The 18,065-nt window shown below is 40.9% G+C and overlaps 1 protein-coding gene across 1 annotated transcript in view; it reads left to right on the forward strand.

The window, feature by feature from the left end:
• Nucleotides 1-2,542: 2,542 nt before the first annotated feature.
• ERMARD (ER membrane associated RNA degradation) overlaps nt 2,543-18,065 on the forward strand; it is a 23,962-nt gene continuing 8,439 nt past the window's right edge. Inside the window, exons 1-11 of the mRNA XM_007445924.1 lie at nt 2,543-2,714; nt 4,072-4,211; nt 5,163-5,264; nt 5,557-5,646; nt 8,301-8,398; nt 8,836-8,972; nt 10,604-10,718; nt 11,658-11,760; nt 15,287-15,316; nt 15,970-16,038; nt 17,418-17,591. Of these exons, the coding sequence (XP_007445986.1) occupies nt 2,597-2,714; nt 4,072-4,211; nt 5,163-5,264; nt 5,557-5,646; nt 8,301-8,398; nt 8,836-8,972; nt 10,604-10,718; nt 11,658-11,760; nt 15,287-15,316; nt 15,970-16,038; nt 17,418-17,591 (1,176 nt within the window). The 5' untranslated portion in view covers nt 2,543-2,596. The remainder of the gene's footprint in view (nt 2,715-4,071; nt 4,212-5,162; nt 5,265-5,556; nt 5,647-8,300; nt 8,399-8,835; nt 8,973-10,603; nt 10,719-11,657; nt 11,761-15,286; nt 15,317-15,969; nt 16,039-17,417; nt 17,592-18,065) is intronic.

An 18,065-nucleotide genomic window follows, 5' to 3' on the forward strand; every position in this document is an offset into this window, starting at 1 on the left:
AGGTGGTACCCTGAGCAGTGTGGGAAGCATGTGTAGGAATACTCGCCTCTGGCTCACATTTGGAAGTCAGAATTACATTGGACATTTTTAGGCCATTTTGATAACGTAAAACTAAATCACAAGGGTTTCATTAACTGACCGTAGATCGGATTCAGTGGGGTTGCCTCAAAATAAGGATTTTACTTACATTCCTGTCTCAGGGAGTTCATTGTCAGTCATCTGTCAGCAGTTTTAGCACTAGCTGCTACTTTCTGAGTACTATGTGCTAGGTGCTTTTCAAGTATTATCTCTAATTACTGCAACCAGAAAAGGTGATAATATTTTGCACCGCTTTACAGTTAAAAGCCTCAGGTATGTTAAGTAACGTTTTCAAGGCAAGAGGTAAAGAGTCTGAGAAAGGATTCAAACTCAGATCATTCTAGCTCTCAAGCACAGGCCGTTTGCAGTACCCCATGCTGCTCTGGACAAGACTCTGAAGAGTATCAAAAATGGCGTGGGAGGTGCACACAGACATGCAGGGTTTCTGGCTTCTGGGGGGGGACAGGCATGTTCCTGCGTGTAATACCCAAGATGATGTATTTATTGTCATGAGTGACAATCAGATCATTGCAGCATCTAATGTTTGTTGATTTGAGGTTGGATTTTATTGTCTAACAGAGTATGGGCTTAAAAGTTAACCTAGAAGCCAACTTGTAGAATTGTATGTGTGTTGGTAGGGGTAGAATATAGCCATTCCTTAGATCTGAAGGTCTTGGAGACTTGGAGGGGTGTATTGCAGCTCAGGGTAGGAGGAGGCAATCATTCATGTAACTCTTCTTTTTCATTTATTGTGTGCCAGGGTCTATGCTATGTCCTGGGGATACAATGTTGTATAAGACGTGGTCTCTGTGCTCTAAGATCTTACTGTTTGGTTGAGTCTGAGGGACAACTGTGTTGATCCAGTGTCTACAACCAAAAGAGACCCTTTTTACAACTTCAGGTGCCAAATCCAGGGCCCACTCTGCTAGTGGAGTAGATGGGATTTTGTGCAGAAATAGCATTTCTGCTTGTCACCTGTCACCTGTCACTCCAGAACTACAGCTCATTCCTTTAGGGTTCAAATCCTTTTTAAAAATTCAAGGAGTCCCTTTTGATGTGAATGTGACCTTTTAGAGTTATATTTCTGTGTTAGTCCAGAGACAAACCACACTAGTTTTATGCATTCAGATAATTTGATATAAAGAGTTAACTAGGTAAAAATTGTTAGGATAAAAAGAGATCTCTGCAAGTAGTATTGTGGACACGGCAGCTGCGGGAAGCAGTCACTCCCCCTAGGACTGAGGGAGCTAAGGGAAGTGGTCGGAATTTTAAAGCTTAGAAACTTAGAGGAGGGCCCCTGCGTGGCTGAAACTCAGGAGTCTAAGGAGGAAACTGTGCTGCCCAGCTACGTGTAAGGGCCTGGCAAGTCTGGGAAGCAGAGTTCTGAAGGGAAGGCACTGACACATGGTGTTGTGTCTGTGGTGGGCATTCGGTGGTAAAGCTGGGCCTACAGGTGTCGGGAAGACCGCAGACTGAGTTCAGCTGCTTCTGCAGAGCAGTGCTCAAAGGAATAGGAAGCGCACAGGAAGCCCCAGGCTGCAGGCAGCGGGAGCAAGTCCCCCCTCACCTGCCGTCCCGCAGTGCTCCTAGGGGTGTGCACCGACTGGCTGAGCAGGTGTCCCAGAGGACCACTGAATATTCCACACGAGTCTCTTGGGCAACACCTCATCTGCTAGGGCCTGAAAGGATTGGTTGACAACCAGGCCTGAGAGGGGAAGTGAAGCCTTTGGGGACAGGAATAGCAGACAGGATAACAGGGTGATGCTGACCAGGATGGAGGAACTTAAGCTGGCTGGCTTCCAAATGAGGGAGCTGCCAGGACTTACTGATGTTAGAACACAGAGACCCCTGAACTTGATACATCACATAAAGACCCCAGGTCAGTTTTAGACCTAGAATGTGATCTCTTTGCAGGTTTATAAGATGAGCTTCGTGTAATGTCGGGAAAATTATGAAAATTTGGTTTTATTTAATCCTTCATGGAAAAGCAGTGTGGTTTGCTGCTTTTTACACCATATAGGGAGTCAGAGTTATGCTTTTTGCTTCTCTTTTAACTCATTATGCTTGATTTTCTGTTTTCCTACCGCTCATTAAAAAATGTTTATTTTGATAACTTTGGGATAGCAAAAGAATGCTGAAAGGAATAAGGCACTATCCATAAAATATACTGAGCTTCTGTAAATTCTTAAATACTATGATTAATAAAGTAATTAAAAAGCTTTAAGCATTTACTTGGAAATATTTGCGTAAGTAATCTTTAGTTAACATTTAATCACAATGTTTTAATCATATAGTTCTCATGACATTCAGAAAGTGTGTTAACACAGTAGCTATACCTGAGTATACTCTATACTCAGAATAGAATATACTCAGAATAAACAGAATAGAATTTTCATGTGACTTAAATATATACTAAAATTAATTTTTACTTCATGTTAAACAGTGTGTTTTATGTTTTATATTTCAGATATTAATAGAGGATCCTATTACCACGTGTCTTTCTCCTTCAGTGTATGATATGATTTGCAAACTCGGGTTTGAAGCCAGAGAAAATTGCGATATCAATAGTATTGTAACTCAAAATGGTGAAGTATGCTGGACGACAATTACAGACCGTGTGGTTTATACAGAATCAGGTTTGTATTTTCTCTGAAGCCCAAACGCCTGTCAATACTGTTGCATTTAAAATGTCTTGACCTGTAAAATTTCCCTCTCTGCTCATTGCTTTTTCGGTTAGGAGATGTTATAGTACAGCCTTAAATTGAAAGAGAAAAGGAATCCGTGTGGAAAGAGGGAATGAGGCAGAGAAGCATAGGAGAGTTAAGGGAAAGCTGGTCTCTGAAAACCAGGTATGAGAAGGAAGGGGTCGGGAGGCAGTGAGGGCTGAGGGGCTCTCAGCTTACGGCCCATGATCCACGTGGGAGAGGGAAGAAGATAGAAGTCATATGAATTAAGGGTATAGAATGACCAGTGATATATACAATTATTTTAAATGTCTTCCAGGCATTCTTATATGTCTTTTGAAATAGGGATGTGGGATGGGAAAAATAATAATAATTGTAAAAATTATAAACAAATGTGCTGTGGCCCAGCAATTCCATCCAGGAACGTACAAGACAGGCCCAGTCACAGGTATGAACGTGTGTTTGTGCCAAGTTACTGCGGCATTTTTTAATAGAAAAAAAAGAAGGAAAGAAAGAAAAAACATTGGAAATAGCCAAATGTCAAGTGGTAGTGGATTGATTAAATAAATTATGAGGGAAAAAAAAAAAATGCATGCAAGGGAATATTATGCAGTGGTGAAAAAGAGTGAGGAGGCCCATCTTTCTGATCCAGAAATCTCTCTGAGCTGTATGGCTGAGTGAAAAAATAGGAGGAGCACACACTTGTATTATTTGCTTGTGTGTGTATAAATATTTCTAAATACACCCAAGGAATTTATAACGGTAGCTGCTATAGGAAGGAGAACTGGTGGCAGGAGGGAGACTTTCACCCTTTTATATTTTTTGGTCGTGAACCATGTGAATGTTCAACCAAAACTTATCAAAAAAACAAAACCAAAAATTCATATTCTAAATACGTTCCAAAATAATAATAATTATTATTAATAATGTCATTGGAATCATTGGAAATCTCATAGTCTAATAATGTTACATTAAAAAATCAGGTTAAAATATATATAACAACATGAAGCTGATTTTGTACAAACTTATATACAGATAAAGAGATTGAAAAAATGAAAAAATACTTGTTCTCTTCTTTGAACCTTTCTTTATTTTTCAAACTCGCTAATGAGAGTTTTTCTTTTATAAGCAGATAAACACTATGTAACTTATTTTCAACAACATGAGTATCTTTATTGTAAGTTCAGTTATAAACTGGTTGCCAACTTTATGGAAATTTCATAATTAAAGCCCTTTTTCTTTGATGATTTAGGTATTTGCATCACACGGTGTGGAGCTGTGGTACTAACTTGCTTTCTTATCCTTGAAGCCCAGGGTCTGGATTACGGGGGAAGCGTGAGGCTGCTGGGCCCTGTATGCCAGGCTGTCCACTTACATTTGTCATCTCTGACCAAGGGGCAATTTGAAACGCGATATTCACCGGGGCTCCAGTGGACAGGTGTTCCAGAGGTTCGGCTTTTGAACAACCTTTAGAAATAAAAGACTGCAGATTCTACTTAGAGGCCCTTATTACTTGCTGATTTTAAAGGGATTTCCTCCATCCTCTGGGCCCTTAGCTGTAAGAAGGCTTGAGTGTTGCAAGGCAAAGTTGGAGCTGTTTGCAAAGCCCGCAAAGCCTGAGCTGAGACGTCCTTTGACCAAAGGAAGTTTTTGGATGCAGTGTCAGGTTTGGGGTTTAGGGACGTAGTTTGGTGCATGGGTGCTGGTCCTGGGACAGCTCCAGGAAAAAAGAAAGACCTTACAGACTGGTAGTAAAGTGTTCTTGAGACGGTGGGACCGGGAGACCGGAGGTGGGGATGCTTGGCTTGTTGAGGGCGAATAGAAGGGAGGAGGAATAGCTTGGGGCCCAAACCTTGTTTTGGATGGCTTGATGGTTGGTTTGGTGGTTGGTTCAAACCAACCATTTCACTTGGAACATTAAATGATTACAGTAGAGCAGTAACTATAAAAGAGTCTTAATTCTAAAATACTTCGGATTTCCTAATGTAGGGTGGAAGGGTGTTCCCTTTTCCCTGTGTAGTAGCTCCCTTAAGTGGCAGGGTGAGCTGCCTTATGTTTATCTATTTTTAAGAACTAATCAAAATAGGAAATAAGATTTAGATCAAAATATTTGACCTTTCAATTTACAGTTATGCCAGATTTATTGCTTTTAATAAACATTTAAATAAATAAAGAACTTTCCAAAAACTCCTTAGATATTGAACGTCTAAGGAGTTAAACATCTCTCTTGATTCTTTGGATATTGTTATATTTATATAGAAAATGTTTACCTATACCAAAAAAGTCATTAAAATATGCCAATTGAAATCATCAGACGTTTGAACTTCATTAATAGAACTGTGCCTTTGAGAAATAATACTTACTGAACACGAATTCTAACATATGTCTTATTCTAAACAGTTATTTCCTGAAATGTTTGGTGCCTTGGGAAGTCTTCAATCTCTTGCTATTTCTCTTAACTTAATGAAGCTGACATCATGTCTAGAGCGAGCCCTGGCTGACGTAAGTGTGAGGACTCTTTCGTTGTTGGTCCAGTAAAGTATCAGAAAGAACATTAACCTGTTTTGCAGTTTAGCTCAGATTTCTTGATTTTAAGTATTGTTTTCCTATACAGTCACTTAGCACAGATTTTTAAAATATTTTTCTTTTTGAATGATTATGAGATCAAAAACGTCGGTGTCTTCAGTACTTTTGTCCTCCCATTTGTACAGACACTTGGTTTATGGGCGATTTTTTTTGTTAACATCATCTGACTCATAATATGATTGTTACACAATATTTGTTTGAATTTTAGGTGTATTTACTGATTGGGAAGGAATGTCCCTTTCTTTTAAGAGATCTGATTGCATCTGAGGAGCTCGCTCAAGTCTTCGGGCAGTCTGTGGTAAGCTTGTTCACCTAAACCTGATGGAGTAGACACAGCACAAAACAGTCGATGTTAGCTGTACTTCTGTTCCTCAAAAATTGATGCTTTGGGCTTCCCTGGTGGCGCAGTGGTTGAGAGTCCGCCTGCTGATGCAGGGGACGCGGGTTCGTGCTCTGGTCTGGGAAGATCCCACGTGCCGCGGAGCGGCTGGGCCCGTGAGCCAGGGCCGCTGAGCCTGTGCGTCCGGAGCCTGTGCTCCGCAGCAGGAGAGGCCACAACAGTGAGAGGCCTGCGTACCGCAAAAATAAATAAATAATAAAAAAAAATTGATGCTCTGTTAGGAAAAAATTAATTTCAGTGATTCAAGCGTATTTTCCTTTCCCACATCCCCTTTCCAGCCAAAAGACACACCTCCCTCTTGTCCTGAGTGTTAATGTGGTTTGATAATAGCCTCTGGTGTGATGACTGCTGGTGTGAGGGCCTCAGGTGTAAGAGCCTCAGGTGTAGTAGTAACCTTTGATGTGATGACCTCTGATGGGATAGCCTCTGATATAATAACCTCTGGGGGGCCAGGCAAATGAGCAATTTGAAGTCTTTTGATCCACTGATTACGTATTAATTATAATACTGATTCTGCAAGTTATAAATTGTAATACTAACTTACTCTGTAATAAAATTTTAACCCTTTAAAGAGTGATATTATAGTTTTATTATTAAAAAAATCAATATTTTTAACATCCGAGAAATTATACCTTTTGCAGCTGTTCAAACTTACTGTGGAAAAAAATTTAGATGCCAATTAAAACACATGCAGAGCTATGTACGTTTTCAAACCTTCTAGAGGCCACATGATCAAGATCATTTAAGACCAATGAATAACCTTCAGGCAACTGAATAAGGCCGGGCTGAGGTGAAGGAGGAAGCCAGGGTAGTGCCAAGCCGGGAGGACACTACAAACAAGACATTAAGAAATCCGTTGTCAGTAGAGCTTTCCCACTCTTACGGTGGTTCCTTACCCCTTGTCAGCTTAAGGATTGTTTTCTTTGGTGGAGGGTGTAGAGGGAAGTACAGACTGCTTGGTGTCACGCTGAATTCTTAAGTTCTGTCATTTTCTCCTGCTCTTTGTTTTCTGCCTGTGTTGTGCAGTGAGCCTTTTGCCTACCCGCAGCCCTTTTAGCTCCCAGATAATTTTCCTGGTTGGTTGGCATATATATTTTTGATTGCCCAGATGGTATGAACAATTAATTTAAAATAATACTAAATTTAAAACAGTATTAAATTCTTTTTTTTTTTTTTTTTTTCTTGCGTTATGTGGGCCTCTCACTGTTGTGGCCTCTCCCATTTGCGGAGCACAGGCTCCGGACGCGCAGGCTCAGCGGCCATGGCTCACGGGCCCAGCCGCTCCGCGGCATGTGGGATCTTCCCGAAACGGGGCACGAACCCGCGTCTCCTGCATCGGCAGGCGGACTCTCAAGCACTGCGCCACCAGGGAAGCCCAAAACAGTATTAAATTCTTAATATTATAGTCATTAACATTTAATTAAGGTAATAGTAAAGTATTTAAAATTAGTGTGAGAGCCAAGACTTCCCAGAATAGCATTGAAGGACCGGCTGTCAAGCTTTTTGACATTGATTTGAAACCCCTCTTTATAACTTCCTGCCCTTTGAGGGAAATCCAGAATGCATCTGTTTCCTCTTCCCAGCGAGTCTTTAAGTTGTATGAAGACAGTTTCAGTCCTCTCCTGAGTCTCCTGGAGGCTCAGCTCTTCTTTCATGTGACGTGGGGTTGAGTTCTTTTAGACTCTGAATGGCTTCTGTTTTTCTGAATCTCCTCTAAGGTGTGGTGCTCCAGACCCAGAGGTAGCCCATGGAAAGGTATAATTATTGCAGTTTGATAAGCAGGGTCCTTGTATTGGGAGGGTCTTTGCTTTGTAGATGGAGGGACAGAGCAGGTGAACGGTGAGCTTCAAGTCAGAGAAGAGGCTGGAGCCTCTGTGGTCTGGCTCTTCATCACTGCCCCCTGTATTTTATTTTATTTTTTTTTTGCTGTACGCGGGTCTCTCACTGCTGTGACCTCTCCCGTTGCAGAGCACAGGCTCCGGACGCGCAGGCTCAGTGGCCATGGCTCACGGGCCCAGCCGCTCCGCGGCATGTGGGATCTTCCCGGACCAGGGTACGAACCCACGTCCCCTGCATCGGCAGGCGGACTCTCAACCACTGCGCCACCAGGGAAGCCCATGCCCTCTGTATTTTATCACGAGCACACGCTGCTTACTGTGGAGTTTCTGTTTATCACTTTCTGTTTTGTTTTATCTATATACTGGCCATGTTGATGTATGGTATGAAAGCATTGTAGCCTGGGTGGGATCTCATCCCTCTCTGTGGCTTTGTGGCCTCTGAAACCTTGGTCTCACCTCTCCTTGCTTATATTTTTCTCTTCTGCATAGTGGGAATAATAGTACTTTTCTCAGAGGTTGTCCTGAGGGTGAGTGAGTAACAAATAAACACAAAATGTGTCTAACATGTTGAATGCTCAGCAAGTGTTGGTCTATTATTATTGTTATCATTACTATATACCGTTGGTTCCATTAATTCCAAGAAGAGAGCTCACATAATCCCAGTGTTGTATTGGTTTACTCAGTGACCCAGTGATCTGCCCCCTCACTACCTAGATGGACGTGCTCAAGGTCTTCGTGGGCTCTCCGTGCGGACTCAACCTTCGCAACGTTCTGTGGCACGGCTTTGCGGCACCTCAGGAGATTCCTCCAAAGTAAGGTGCTGGGGGAGGGATTCTCTCTCTTTTCTGATATACTTAAGAGTTTGTTTTATTTTGAATTTCACATGAAGGAAAGATGTATTTTGAGAAGAATGAGAGTTTGGGGACAGGATTTTGAAGATAAATCTGAATGTTAGTGGCAGAATGGCGTGGTGATAGGGTTATGATTTCACTGACTTGCGCCCCAGAAGCTCAGGTGGTGACGGGCACAGCGCCGTGGTGCGTGGGAGACCCGAGGTTCAAGCTCACAGGTTTCTGAGATGTCGCTTGTCCTCCCGACCACAGCACAGCTCCATCCCCATCCCGTGGAGTTTTCTGCAATTTAATGCTGTTTTATTTTCTTAATTTAAAACTTTTTCTTTTGAAAGTAGAGCTTTTTATATGTGTGCTGAGTTCATTTTTCTAATGGATCTCTATGGTATTTTCACTAGATACTGTTCAATGATGATATTGTTGACAGCAGGATTGGGTCAACTACTAAAGGGTTACCTTCAACAAACTAAGTTCACATTGGCACATCGACCTTTCATAACTCTTACAAGCTTAGAGGATTTGATCATTTTCCCTGGTAAGTACCACATGCCACATTTTTCCTGAATATATCTCTGTAAAGATATTTATAGAGTTATTAAATAGCATTGAGACTTGAACTCTGTAGGCCGAATAGTTATTCTCCAGGGGCAAGATGCCTTTGAAAGTTTCATGAAGAACCTCTTAAATTTGGCCACATCAACGCTTACCTCTTCCCACAGTGTCCCCAGGGTTGTCTGAGGGCCACGGCTACGTGACTCAACGTTAATGATAAAGTTAGTACGTTGTGCAGATAATGTTGGCATACAAATGGCTTTGGACCAGTTTGTAACGCATTTTCCCTTCTCCTCTTAGCTCTCGTGCCTTTGTACTCATAATCCTTATGTCAAAAGTACCAGTAGCAGGGGCTTCCCTGGTGGCGCAGTGGTTGAGAGTCCGCCTGCTGTTGCAGGGGACACAGGTTCATACCCCGGTCCGGGAAGTTCCCACATGCCGCAGAGCGGCTTGGCCGGTGAGCCATGGCGGCTGAGCCTGCGCGTCCAGAGCCTGTGCTCCGCAACGGGAGAGGCCACAACAGTGAGAGGCCTGCGTACTGCAAAAAAAAAAAAGAAAAAAATAAAGTACCAGTAGCATAAATGTTCTCCTGTATCATCTTTTGTTTTCTTTTCATGAGAAAGCCATTTACCAAATTAGTGGGGTTGGGGGACACAGGACTTTGAAAGAGCAATTAAACCATGTGTTTGCTCCAGGCTCATTCTTTTCCACTTTGGCTGAAGTGTTGTGTCTGTATTTGCTGATGTTAATCCTGGAGGGAACAGTACAGATCATCGTGGTCCCGGCAGTCTTAGCCTTTTTGTATCATGGATCCTTCTGGTAGTCAGGTGACTGCCAATAATGTATATACTCTTTTTTTTTTGTGGTACGCGGGCCTTTCACTGTTGTGGCCTCTCCCGTTGCGGAGCACAGGCTCCGGACGCGCAGGCTCAGCGGCCATGGCTCACGGGCCCAGCCACTGCACGGCACGTGGGATCTTCCCGGACTGGGGCACGAACCCGCATCCCCTGCATCAGCAGGAGGACTCTCAACCACTGTGCCACCAGGGAAGCCCAATGCATATATTCTTTAAGACTTTATTTTTGTAGAGGAGTTCTGAGTTTATAGCAACATCAAGAGGGAGGTGCGGAGATTTCCCGTCCACGCCCCCCCCGCCCCCCCGCATAGCCTCCCCCATTATCAACATCAACATCTCCCACCAGAGGGTACATTTTTTACCAAGGATAAACCTACATTGACAAGTCATAATCACCTTAAGTCCATAGTTTACCTTTGGGTTCACACTTGGTTCCTGTATCTTCTGAAGATATATTTAATTTTTTTGGTCAGTGTGGTCAGCTTGTTGACCCTGAACTCCTCTCCTCAAAGTTGTTGTAGCTTAAATCACTAAAGAGATGTAGTTGCCCACGTTCCCTTTTTCCAAGGGTGCCTGTGGTCACCTGCAACCCTGGCGCTAGTTCAGGTGGTCTCACGCTTAGGTGGCACGCTGCCCGGGGCCCACAGTTTATCTTCCTGAAGAGGTCGGCTCAGTGGCATCACTCCCTAAGTGTGTTTACACCTTTTTTTTCAGTTGATTAGTGTGGTTGTGCTTAAAAATATTTGCTATTTTTACAGATGTTACTTATGAGGTACTTTCAGTATTAGAAGAAGTGATGAAGAAATCCACTTTTATACTAGAAATCATGTTGCCATATTGGGAAGTCGCATTGATCAACTTCAAGTCTCACAGGTACCTGAAGTGCGGCATTACAAAGTGGTCATTGGCAGCTTGGGGGCCAGGCCTTAACACCCTAACCTTCCTGCTTTGTCGCTATTGGAGTTGGAGCAGGTAGGAGTGGGACTGGCTCAAGAGCAGACCCGAGCAGAGAATATCTTCATATAATTAACTAAAAGGCATCTTGTAACTGTGTTTTAAACATTATTTTTTGTACTGTTTTTGTACAAATAATAAAGATAATTATTTTTTATTTAACTAATGAATTTATTTTTATTTAAATATTAAAAAAATTTTTTTTGGCTGCACTGTGCAGCTTGTGGGATCTCAGTTCCCCCATCAGGGATTGAACCCGAGCCACAGCAAGCAGTGAAAGCCTGGAATCCTAGCCACTGGGCCACCAGGGAACTCCCTGATAATTATTTTTCAGAATCAACTTATTAATATTTTTTTGAGTTCTTACTGTGACTGAAACATAGTGTCCAATGTTAGAGAATCATGAGAGAAAGAAGATGACAGTTTGTCTCTATGTTCCCTGGGGAGCAAGCCCAGGAGTAGAAGCATCAGGAGGTCAGTGGTCTTTACTTCCTTTCAAGTTACCTTATCCTGATATGTACATTTGATTGGATACCTTGAGAACCCACTGAAATCCTGGTTTCTGAGTATTTTTTAGAAGTGATGAAACAAGTTTAGCAGATCTTTGATGACACTTTATTCTACTGCAGCTGCTAAAAATGTTTCATCATACATTAAAACACTGGAAAATAGTTTTACAGCCACTGGTCTAATGAGACTTTGATTCTGTTTTTGTTTCTCATATTAGTGAGTAACGTCACTCCTCCTTGCTTTGGACACATATTGGTAGTATCTGGAATGCAGCACCCTTATTATGGTGTTGGTGCCAGTGTTTACTTTGAAAACATGAAGTTTTACTTATTTCCTTCAATTTCACAGGTTTGCTGACTGTGCCATATTGTTATTGGTGCAACTAGAGACTGGACTTAGGAAAGTTTTTGCCACAGTTAACAAATGTCCAAAGAGACTTCTGACTGCTGAGGTACACTGCTTTAAATAGTTGATGGTGACTGTTGTTGCTGTATTGACGTTTTCCCGTGCCTAATTGAAAGCTTTTAATATCATATTTTTGCTTATTGTTAAATGAATTTTTTAACTAAGAACTTTCTTTGGAAGGCTTGACTGTCATTTTTTGTGGCTTCCTATTGTGATTTTATATGTTATATATTTATTTTATCTGCGATTGTCTCTGAGGGTTCTGTCATATTTCCAAGTAGTATTTTAAACCTAATGGTGTCATAAAATGAGTTGACGCTTATGTTTTCTCTGTAGCCATATTTACTGGTGTACTATTGTAACCCCATGAGGTGGGCCGTGGGTGGTCTACAGCATGTGCCCTTCTCGAACGATACTGCTTCCCTTTGGCCAAAACTGCCAGGGAGGCTTAGCGATGTCTCTGGTGGGTGGCCATGGGCCTAGTTAGCTATGGGAGAATCCATTAGGTAGGGGAAAGGGAGAATATATATTATGGGACAAACAGCAGCATCTACCATACTTGGTATTCTTGTTTCTTTCACTAGTTCAGCTTCCTCTTTGTGCCCCTTTATATAGGCATTCCTCAGAATTCTGTTCTCAACCCTGTACTCTCTTTGTATTTATTCCTTGGGAGACCTCACATAATACCTTAAGCTATTACCTGTGCGGGAGCAACACCAATTAGTAAATACTTTGAAACTAATAAAAATGAAAGCACAACATGGCAAAAGTTGTTGATGCAGCTAAAGCAGTGTCAAGAGGGCAGTTTATAGCATTAAGTTCCAGCAGTCTCCAAGGCATTGTCTCTAACTCATGGTTCTTTGATCTCCTGAGTTAGGTTTACACCTGTTTGTTGAATATCTTCATGTGAGTTTTCCCCAGCATCTCAAATTTACTTTATTTCAGAAAAGCAAATTTTTTCTTCCACAAATTTGTTCTCTGGTGTTCCTTATTATCCTTATCCTCTGAATTGCTCTGCACCAAGCTTTAGTACCATTTTATGCTCTGCCTGCCCTCCATTCTCCTCATGGACTTGCCCTGCCGCTCGGTTCTACCCCTGATTTGTCTTGTGGTCCTTCAGTGCTGAGGCATCACCTGGCTCCCCATCATACTCACCTGGTAACTCATCTTCCACAAGTCTTCATGATTCTCCTTCTCTAATCCATTCTCACACTGCCACTAATTATTTTCTAAACTCACGAGTATTCCTGTGTCTTTTATGGTTTCCTCTGCTTAGAAAACTTCCATGGCTCCCAGCGCCGCCTACGAGGCTTACGCTTCTGTATGGCTTGTAAGGATGTCAGAGTCTGGCCTCAGCCTTTCTCCAGTTTGTTTTCCCTCTGATTCCCCAGCATAATTTAAGCTCCTCGCTAGTTCCTGAACATGCGTGTCTTTCCTCTCACTTTGCCCACTGTCCCCTGCCTGACCACTCCCAGCCACAGTGGTGACCTCCCAGAGCCACATCTACTCGGATCTAACAGCTGCTTTTCTCTGCGTTCTCTTTCTGTCTTATCTTGAGGCAGTTCTGCTTTGCCTTATGTGCATTTTTGTAGAGCTCTCTGGTGTAGGCCCCTTTGGAGTGGGTCATCCATATATGTCCGCTGGTGCCCACACCCGGTGCCTTTGATGTAGGCTCTGCCCAGTCCAGTGTTGTGGAGTGAAGCCTGGGTCTTCCAGCAGAAACTAGAGCCCCAGTTGTTAGCGTTCACTCGAGTGCTCTTAGAATGGACTTCATGGTAACATGACGAGTCACTGCACAGCTCTGTGGTGTCATGAATTTGGTTATTTAGTTGTCATTTCACTGCACAAATAAATAGTGTGACTGTTTCTACAGAGGATGTAGTTTATCGAAGAATATCTTAAATTTTAGCCCAGGCTTTTATCCAGAATAAGCATAGCATCAATTTATTTACAAAGCAATACATACATGAAAATTATAAAGTGCTGTGCAAATGCCATGATTATTTATTGAATACTTGTTATGGCATAAGGTCTCTTCAGAATCAATGAAGGATATGAAGATGAGCAAAGACCTAGTGACTTTTAGAAGCTTGTGTGTATTGGGGTAAGAGATAAGACATTTATACCAACTCCATAAAATAAGGTAGAAGTTGGGCATTCCCTGGCACTCCAGTGGTTCGGACTACGCAATTTCTCTGCTGTGGCCCGGCTTTGATCCCTGGTCAGGGAACTAAGATCCTGCAAGCTGCACAGCGTGGCAGAAAAAAAAAAGGTAGAAATTAATTTACATCGTTTATGGAGATGAATGAAAAGTTCAGCTTTTTTGAGGAGGTAGTGGGGATATTTAGGAGGCAATTGAATATTTAGGATAGAGCTTGGAAGAAATTTTAGGGTCAGCAATACATGGGCTTTAGAGTCATCTGCACAGTAATAAATGTTCAGGAGTATTTGATAATATTAAAATGAAAATATGTTAATAAGCATTAATAAGTATAACGCATTCTTGAGCACCTGACTTCCACAAAATACTGATTTTGACACACTGTGTGTAAAATCCTACTGAATTCCCCAGCAACCTTTGAGATGGGCATTCCTCACTTCCAGTTTTGCAGAGAAAGAAGTGCTCAGGGTTTCACTTGTAGAAGGTGTGGAAGTTGGGATTAGAGTGCTGAGGCAGCCTGGCCCCGAGCCGTGTCTATAAAGTCTGGGCTAATTATACCAAGAAGCATGAAAAACAAAGGCTATTTGTTGGAGAAAATATTCAGTTGTGCTCACTTGCACACAAATACCAGCCATCAGTAGAAGTGCTCTGTGTGAGTAGTGATTTGTGAAGTTGTGGCATCATAAGTGTTTATCTGAAAGATGTTAAAAAAAAAAAAGAGGAAAAAAATGCTTGGAGAGTAAAATATTTAAGTATGCTAGTCAAATGTATGCTTTAAAAGCCCAGTTTGTATGAAGAAATTGAACAGCCCTTTTACCCTTAATTTGCAAAATAAAAATGCTATTTTCTTATCAAGTCCTTAAACTCAATTACAGACTTTAAATTCAAATTTATAAGATCATAAAGACCTGTTAACTGAGATATGCTGATTTAGATCAGACCTCTGGAAATCTGAACTATGATACTTCTGACTTTTATTGTCATTTCTATCTAGTATTTATTACTGCTTTCACTCAGGCCTGATTCTCAAATATTGGCATTAACCTAAAATGGAGAGCTAATGATTGAAGTCACAAATAAGCCAGATGCTTTCTGTCTGTGATCAGTAGTCCATGAACAATAAAAAAACATTTCTCAACAGAAAAGAAAAAAAAAAAAAGTATCTGAGCTACAGTACTTGTTAGAGCAGTATTCTAACACAGCTAGACTGCCAGGGTTGCTGTATTTTCATGTCTTTTATATTGTGTTTATGTTGTCAATGACATTCTTCCTAAAGTGTTGCTAGATAAAGATTTATTTACAAAAAACGGTTTCATATTTGTGGCCCTGTGCTAGAATTTTTTCCTGCTTTGAATAGTGTCACACTACTTGTATTTTGCTTTAATTATTTCTTTTATTTCCTTTTCTGAAGTCAACAGCTCTTTATACTACCTTTGATGAGGTAAGTAAACTTATAAGGTATTTTGAAACAAATAAAACATTGTATTCTTTTAAAATTAAAATTAAAGATCAGCCATAAATCATATGCTTATGCAACTTAGGAAAAAGTTGATAGTCATATAAGCAAAAGAAAAAAGAAAAAGGTGATGATAGTGTTGAATATAGTTTTCAGACTAATTGAGATCCAGTCTTATTAACCTAGTTTCTAAAGTTATGGAAAGGCCATAACATACATATATACATATATACACACGTATATACATGTACACATACACAGTGTTTGCACATACACATAAAAATATATACGTATACCTGTATACACACACTACACATAAACACACAAATACACATATATATGCACATAAATGCACACACACATATATACATGAAAACACATAAACACACCTATATACATGTAAATATACATAAACACATACACAATTAAGAATACATATATATGTCTTCTTAAAGTCATTGTATTGGTTGAGAAAACCTTTTCTGAACAGGTGGTTGCTACGTTCTTAAGACTGTCCTTATTTCATTTAATCTGCTTTGGACTTACACAGCATGTCATACCAAATGTACAATATCTTTTGACACTGAAAGTTCTGTATATGTACCAGTTAATCAACTTACTTCTTTTTGGTGTTTTAGATATTGGCAAAACACTTGAATGATGGTAAAATCAATCAACTTCCTCTTTTCCTTGGAGAGCCTGCAATGGTAAAGTATTAGGCATTTACCATCTAACATCCTTGTATTTATGGATGTGATTAGCACTTCTCAAAAATGATGTTAATTTTGGCTTGTGACGTGCCCATAAAAAATGCTTCTGAAGCATTCTCATGTCTGAACTTCATTGTCTGTGCAGCTGTCGTTTGCTGGCTCTGAGCCCAGCTCAGGTACTGTGCTTCATGCTTTTTGTTTAAATGTCCTTCTCCTGAGGCCTGATGACTTAGCTGACCTGATTCTGAGCAATATTTGAATTTGTGGGTTTTGTATTGCGCTGGTAGCAGGGACTGCATTTGCTTCGTGAATGACAGCAGTCAGATGCAACTAGTAAGACAGAGTGTTGGATGAGAGAAGGTAGTTATTTAGAGCCATTTTCTATTTATCACAGTTTTGTATTTTATGAAGTTATTGCAGTGACTACTTTGGACTGTAAATAGAATTTTCATATTTTCTCCTTTTAACTGGGAGTTAGCAACCTAGGTTCCAGTTCCGGCTGTGTGACACTAGTCAGATTCCATACGCTCTCTGGGCATCCTTTCTGCCATCAGGAAATTAGGATGATTGAAGCAGTCTGTCTAATTCTGTTTGTCCATCAGCAGTTTGCCTGGGTCAGCAAGTTGGGTTTTCTGACTTATTTTCCTCTACGTTGTGGAAGCGTCCTTGGATTTTTGCCATTAAGAAAGAAGCAGTGTCTTCATAGGGCTTCAGAAGTAAACGAGTGATGTGAGAAAGGACATGTAAGAAGGAGAGCCATGAGGGGAAAGAAAAATGGTGTTGTCCATGCAGGAGCACAGCAGTGGATTCTTTTATTGATTGGAAAGTTGGCTTCCAAATGTGGTCAACTCAGTTCTCGTTTTTCACAAGGGTGAGAATGAGAAAGGGTACTTTCACTAAGCACTGGAGCTATGCAAGCAGCTTTGTAGCCCTGGTGGTGAGTTCTACAGACTTCTTAGGTTCTTATCAATCAGCCAAGGAGCAGATACAGAAACAGGGCTCCCCAGGATATCCTACCTGAAGAGCAGGATTTACAGTTAGAGACAGCAGGGCACCCTCAGGGGAGTCCTGCCTGAGGGGTGGGGTGCAGTTACAGAGGACGGGGCGCCCTCAGGGGAGTCCTGCCTGCGGCGGTGGGGTGCAGTCCTGCCTGAGGTAGTCGAGTGCAGTGATAAAGCCAAGAGATCCAGGGACTATCGTAACTTGATACTTTTCTGTTGTGTGACCTTGAATGACTTTCTTTTTCAGGCTAACTTTTCTGTAATGAACATTGCTGCTCCTCAGATGTTTTGGGCTTGCCCTTTCTGGGCCTTCGGACTTTCCTTCTTTCTGCTGAGAATACTAACCAAATATTTTCTGTGTCCTTTTTTTGATAGGAATTTCTCTGGGATTTCCTGAACCATCAGGAAGGTCCCCGTCTAAGAGATCGTTTAAGCCATGGGGAAGTCAGTTTACCTGAATTTCCAAAAGAAGCAGCCAATCAGTTGCTTGCATTTTCCTTTGTACTTTTACTCAGATTTATTGATGAAGATCTATTATCAGTGTTTAAGGTAATGTGTAGGAAAGAAAATTAATTAGATTCACTATCATTAAGTTATGAAGGAATGTAGTTTATTTTCAAATGTAATTATATTTTAATCATCTTTTAATTTATATGAGTACAGTGTGCCTCCATCTGAACATGTGTACATGTGTACAGGTATTCTCTATAACAAATAAATCAATATTACTTGATCTCACCTAAAATAATTCAACCTATTTCCTAAGCATACATTTGCTTGTGTTTTTAACAGTGATGGGATATTGCAAACCAGAGAACAAAGTATAAAACAGGATTAACTAAGTAAATTGGAAAAATTTACAGAGGACTATTAAATGAGAGAGTAGAATATTTGCATTTGTCAATAAACTGTAATTCTTTTATATTTTAAAAGAAATAATTTAGGTTAGATTGTTAGTTATATATATATATATATATATATATATTTTTTTTTTTTTTTTTTTTTTTTTTTTTTTTTGCGGCG

The sequence above is a fragment of the Lipotes vexillifer genome, unplaced genomic scaffold (assembly GCF_000442215.2).
Source record: "Lipotes vexillifer unplaced genomic scaffold, Lipotes_vexillifer_v1.1 scaffold459, whole genome shotgun sequence".
NCBI lineage: Eukaryota > Metazoa > Chordata > Mammalia > Artiodactyla > Lipotidae > Lipotes > Lipotes vexillifer.